This window comes from Colletotrichum abscissum, assembly GCF_030869225.1.
Source record: "Colletotrichum abscissum strain IMI 504890 chromosome Unknown Scaffold_188.1, whole genome shotgun sequence".
NCBI lineage: Eukaryota > Fungi > Ascomycota > Sordariomycetes > Glomerellales > Glomerellaceae > Colletotrichum > Colletotrichum abscissum.
The window spans coordinates 698-6,592 of NW_026850085.1; the positions used below are offsets into that span (position 1 = coordinate 698).

General features: G+C 49.7%; 2 protein-coding genes across 2 annotated transcripts; both read right to left on the minus strand.

Moving 5' to 3' along the window:
• Positions 1-1,656: 1,656 nt before the first annotated feature.
• CABS01_16882 (uncharacterized protein) lies at positions 1,657-2,378 on the minus strand (the record flags this gene model as incomplete). Its single annotated transcript, XM_060550211.1, has 2 exons — positions 1,657-1,774; positions 1,822-2,378. The coding sequence occupies 2 exons, from the start codon at positions 2,376-2,378 to the stop codon at positions 1,657-1,659; spliced, it is 675 nt and encodes a 224-aa protein (XP_060402129.1).
• A 1,790-nt stretch (positions 2,379-4,168) lies between these two features.
• CABS01_16883 (uncharacterized protein) lies at positions 4,169-5,716 on the minus strand (the record flags this gene model as incomplete). The annotated part of the gene is made up of 4 exons (XM_060550212.1): positions 4,169-4,585; positions 4,640-4,840; positions 4,900-4,956; positions 5,012-5,716. 4 exons carry the CDS (start codon positions 5,714-5,716, stop codon positions 4,169-4,171), a joined length of 1,380 nt encoding a protein of 459 aa, XP_060402130.1.
• Between the last annotated feature and the right edge of the window lie 179 nt (positions 5,717-5,895).

Consider the following 5,895-nt stretch of genomic DNA (forward strand, 5'->3'; position numbering starts at 1 on the left):
ATCGGCGAACGTTCCATAAATGGCCATACATACTGTCACTATTTGATGGTACGGCTAATCAATTTGGTCCTCTTACGGCGGTCTTCAAACAATTTGAACCGTCTCGAGAAGTATAGAAGCTCCTCCCCATACGAGATGTTCTCTTTCGAGCTCCTGGGAATACTCTCAAGCAGTTGCTTCCAATGACCATTGGTTGCCTTTCTCCCACCAGAAAGCACCACCTCTGGATTTTATCGCACGTTTCCAACCGAGCCTTGACACCTGGGCTATGGAGTACGTAGATGTGCTAAGACACATGCCCGAAACAGTGCGCAAGGGCAAGGAAGCGCGCGTCTATCCGTACACACTTCAACGTAGGCGAGGTCTCAAGCGTTCGCCGCTATATACACGGTCTCGGTGCAAGCGATCCGATAGCAACGCAAAGCAGCGAGACGATACTGTTAGTTCTAAGTGGCGAAAGGGCACACATGAAGTCGAGTGCGGGCTCGGACAGTAGACAGGCACAGGAAAGCCGCTAGTATCGCCAAGGGAAGCAGATGAACAAGAAAGATGAACGATATAGATCGTCTGTCTTGTACGCCGCTATGGCTGCTTGGATTAGTGACCCATCAGCACCCCAACCGACTGTATCTCCTCCGATTCATTCGTACACAACTATCAAAATACCGTCGTTGCGATTATGATGTTTTACCACTTCGTCTATCTGGCTCGACCGGCTCGCCCTTCAAAGTCAGGACGTCCTCCATGGATACATTTTTTGCCAAAGGCTTTGAAACGTTAGGTCTGACCCCTGTCCGCCATGAGAATGAGGTGAACGATCGACTTCTCTCGATTCAGGGAGAACATGTTTTCGTCTGCTTGGATTAGAAAAGTAGTGTCAACAAGCATGTCTTGTTTCTCAGTTGGACTAAAACCTCTCTGTTCGACTCCACTAAGAAAGCAAATCAATGCGGACATTGACGCAGTTGCCCAGACGCATAAGAAACTCACTTTACTGGGTGTTCCTCATGGCGATGTAGAGCTACGCAACATGTTACGCAACGACAGCGTAGCGGGCGGAGGTATTGTGGTGGTGGACTTCGAGCGGACGGATATCAGCCGCCGCTCACCTCTTGGTTCGCTCAATGTGAACCGCCAGAAAAGAAGGAAGCGGAGGGAAATTGACTCAATTGCAGAATCAGGGATACTAAAAGTTTGGGAAAGAACAGGAATCAGTAGTGTCACATATCGAGATATGTCGAAGCTACACAGCAGGAGCCCGCTGTCAAGTTGGCCAGTGGAATGTGAAATATACTGCTTGACGACTCCAAAGAACTGGTCTTTCTCAGCTTGTATGCCTTTAGATGCTTGTAATAGTGACAAAAGACAGCCTAAGACACATTGAAAGGACGAGTATATGAAGGAGAAGTGGTATTATAGGGAGTCATGATAAACAATCGGGGGCCGCCTATGTCGAGCCGCCCCGACTGACCAGTCTTCATCCCTCAAAAGAGCGGGGGATCGCCGGCGAGATCAATAGGCGGGCAGAGCCATGTTGCCAGGACTTAGCTGCGACAAAACTGTCTCAACACGGGACGCTGTTGCGAAGACTTGCGCGACAGCCGTGCAGCGTGTTTCCGTCATCAGCCATGGTATCCTGGCTGGGGATGTACGCATTCATTCTGAACAATGATAAGTGCGAGAGGCATTGGCTTCGGAGTACAAGTCCGACTTCCACAGATGCGTAAAAGGATTGAAAGGCCGGAAATCCAAGTAAGCGACGTAATAGATTCGACTATTTCTCAGTTAGATTGGCTCGGCAAATGGCAACAGTTCACTTACATGACGAACGCTGGGAATGCCATCATCAGAGCATTGTGATAGTCTTGATTGTAGCCTAGCTTCAAACACATGCGTTGTGAATGCTTCATAGCTTGAAGCATCGAGTCTCCAAAACCATCCACAAGATCGAGGGGCACACAATAGCGTTCCTGCAAACCATTGTAAACTAATTCGTCCGGGTCAAATCGTTGAAATACCACCCAATGGATCATTCTACATCCAAATTCGAATTCTGGATGCAGCGCGGCGTCCCCTTCAGAAGCTATATCAGCTGCCAAGTGAGCATTCATCCGTGACAAGAGTGGTTTCGAGTGGCCGGCCGCTTGGGGTCCTGGGACGAGTTGGTATTCTTGGCCTGGGCATCTTGGGCCGACTTCGCTTTTGAATTGGTTTACCTCCACACCAAAAGTCATGGATCTTGTGTGCAACGGGGTGTCTCCTCCGGATGCTGCAACAGATACGGGGTGATCATTGGACCGTGGCAAGAGTGCCCTCAAGCGGCCGGTAGTCCGTGATCTGACGGGGTCTCTACGCTGTCTTCGATAAGAGCATGCCATCCTTCGCTTTTGGAAGTGTTGATATGGCGATCCCGAGCTGCATTTCGTCTTGGACCTATAACATTGATCGCATACTTAAGAAGAATGAATAAGCTTTTGTTGCTAGTCCAACTCGAGTCCTTACTTTCTCAAGACCATGAAGGAATAACAAACAAGATCAAAGAGTCCTTGAGACCTCGACTTACTTTTTGAATTCGTGGTTCGTCTGCAGGTACGCATTCTTTGCATAGCTGACCTCCTTCTATGTTTCCAGCAGCGCTGGCAAATCCTGGCAGATCATTAGATTGTAGTTATAGAGAGCTGAGAGCTTACTGACATGGTAGACTTCGCCTTCGTATCGAGGAGCCTGTGGCGTGTACGACTTCCAGAAAAGTCCCGAGGCAAGGAAAAAGCTGCTTATTTATATCAAGGGCGCCGAGGCTCCAACCAATCAGAGAGAAACAGTTGGTGCTGGTAGTAACGAGGCACTCAGTCCAGATAACTGGGGATTCAGGGATATTGTCATCTACAAGGCACATGCCTAGGCCCCCAAATCTGGGTTTCTCTCAGTTTGGTACGATGACGGAAATAACAGTATCCGTGATATATTCCGGACTCTCAACGCCAGTGGTATAATGTAAGTTTCACATTGAATGAGTCCAGCAGTCTGAGGATGCTGGCCAGTCTGGCCTTGAAAGTGTTTCTCAAACCCTTAGGTGCTTTTCATATCGCTCCAACCATGGATACTCGCGAACAGGTTTCTGATACCGGCATGCTCGTCGCCGCTGTGTCTCCCAGCCTTCTTCCCATTTTTACCCCAGTCTACTTCCAGAAACGAAATTAAGACCTCCTGCCAAGTAGATGATTTTGATGGGCGGTTACTTGGCTCATAAACACCCCCGCCGGAGCTTCTGGAGCTAATGCTACTACAAGATAGGCCAGCAAGCCACCATGACCCCCGTCTTGCTCGGAGTACGTACATATACGCATTACCCGACTCACCGACCTAAGCCACTTCGAGTGTGAACAATAACTCCGGGAGGCAACGAATACCGAGATTACATTGGGCGAAGATCTGCTGGTGTTCTACTGCGCAGCCCTGAGTGAACACCATGCGCGCGGCAGCCACGCAGTTCTGTTTACTGGCGGATTTTCAGTGGAGAGTCAACGGTTTGGTTTTGGGCACCAGTTCCAGAACTCTCTCGATCCGACCGATGCAGTGAGTGGAGTTCTCATAATTTCTTTGCTACATTGATTCCTTCGACGCCAGTGTCATATCCACGGGCCCGGGAGGAAGTGTTTAGCGTACCAGAAAGATCTCCCTCCATCCAAGTCGCCATAGCTTCATCCTCTCGTCGCGTTTAAAGAGAAAACTTTCGGGTTCAAGTTTTCATTCAGATGTACATTTTACGTGTAGACCGCAGTTAACGAAGAGTCGGACATCAAAGTGAGAAAGTTTAGGACAGTCGGCATGACATTCGTTCGAGCAGAATCATGGTTCATCCTTCAAAAGTAAGTAATGCCCGCCGTTAAGAGGGTTTTTGAGCAACCCTGTAGTCTCAAGAACCTCGCGAAGACCCTCTTCTGCCTTGCCAAAGCAGTACCCCAGAATTGTAAACTCTAGCTTCTCATCGGCCTTTGTGGATGATGGTTCCTAAATATCCAGGTCTGGCACTGTCAAGATGCGCCTCCCCTCCGAAGGGGTGGAGGTCAGGTACGTCGAAGCCTCAAGGTTGGGTGGATTATTCTCTATGTCTACGGTAATGAAATGATAATCAGACGAGGTACATTAGATAGATATATGCGATACCTCAGGGTAGAAGAAACCTAGAGGTCTTCACAGGCCGGCCTGTATTGTGCGAAACGATCCGCGGCCTCGCAATTGCACCGTCGTCGCTCATATCGTACTCTCGGAAGTAGTGTTGGCCTGAAATATCATCAAAGAAGTAGGCGCGGTATGTCTCAGAGGCACGTAGACCTAGGTACGATATCCATCCAATATGCTCTCGCGGAACCGCGGGGCTACTGATGTGATCCGGGAGTAGAACCGTGCTGGCAGGCTCGCTGATTGACCTTTGCATACGAGCGTCCAGGTCGTTAAACAAGACCATCAATCGATAGGATATTTCTCTTTCTGCTGCACTGAGAGTCTCTCTACGTATAATCTGATCATACAGGTGGTCTAGGAAAGTCCTGTGACTCTGGATGCTCGAAGAGGTCAGATGGGTCTAGCATTGAGTCAGCCAGAGCGGGAGGTCGTGCGTCTGAACAGGGTTTTGTACCTTCAGGTCCCGTCGTTTGTCTGTCAGAAACCGACAGTTGTCCATGATGCACCGGTATATTCCCTTTGGTCGAGATTTGTCTGTCTCTGAGGGTGGGCAGCAGTGAGATGATGGAAGTGAGGAAGCCGGGATGCAAGTCTGGCATAAGCCGCGAATGCAAAAGTCGGCTGGAGTGGTTTTATGAGCAAGATAGTAGTATAACTGCAGCGAGGTTTCTGTCAGCTTTCCGTTCCACTCACACAAACATCGCACTGACGTACCTCAGACGCTTGCGGTCGAGTGAACCCCGGATCCTTTTGGGTATCCAGCGGAACGGGCTGTATTCCTTGTAAGCGACTCGATTTCAACAGGAAAGGGCGACTGAACGCATACTATTTGCAGGGCTTTCCTGTCCTGCTCGAGGAACAGAGTTCCGGGTATGGGCGTGGCTTTCCATTTCAAGGAACAAACGCAGCATACATACTTCCGCGGCCAACCTTCTGTCATGAACTCGTCCTCTTGATCCTTCCATCCTACTCCATGACCGTATCTTACTCGAATATCAGACGAGCCATAGAAATCGACGCTCCAACCCTTTTTGATGCTATCTCCGCCAGCGACGGATACCGAGCCGTCAATGACGGGTGGAAGGCCGATTCCCTGGGGCGAAGGCTGGCTACGAACTCCTTGAACATAGTTCCCAACGTCGCCTCTTATCGAGAGCAAAACTTGTACAGGCTCGCGCTCTGCTACAAGTGTAGATGGTTTAATAGTTGCAGCTGGAAAATCCGCTCGTTTACCTGGCGGCGGCGTGACGATATTTCTTTCCGGCGCCTTCTCACAGCTGGCCCAAAATCTGCCACCGTGTCTCCGGAGACCATGGGGGATATACGAGCTGCTGTTGTATTCTGTGGATAAGGGGTTCCAGCCAGGTAATGTAGAATCTATCGGGCTGTTTGATGATAGAGTTACGGACAGAAGGGAGTTCGAGGATTTGCGCATATTGGCTGGATAATCTAGCTTGTTCGTGCTTTGTTCTGATGGGTTGGCGAGTGACATTTTTCTGCAGATCTGGGAAGCGTTCGCGGTTACTATCATCACTGCCCCATTAGCAAAATAGGGAGGCTTCGGGGAGCCTTCAGAGCAGTCCCATTGACTGCCAGCCTCATGACGAGAAGAGATGGCCCTGTAGTTTGTCTAGACAGAGTCGTAACAGTAACATCAAAGTCGAAAGGAGCTGTAGGCCTAACGGGGATCGTATTCACTTACCGCTCATG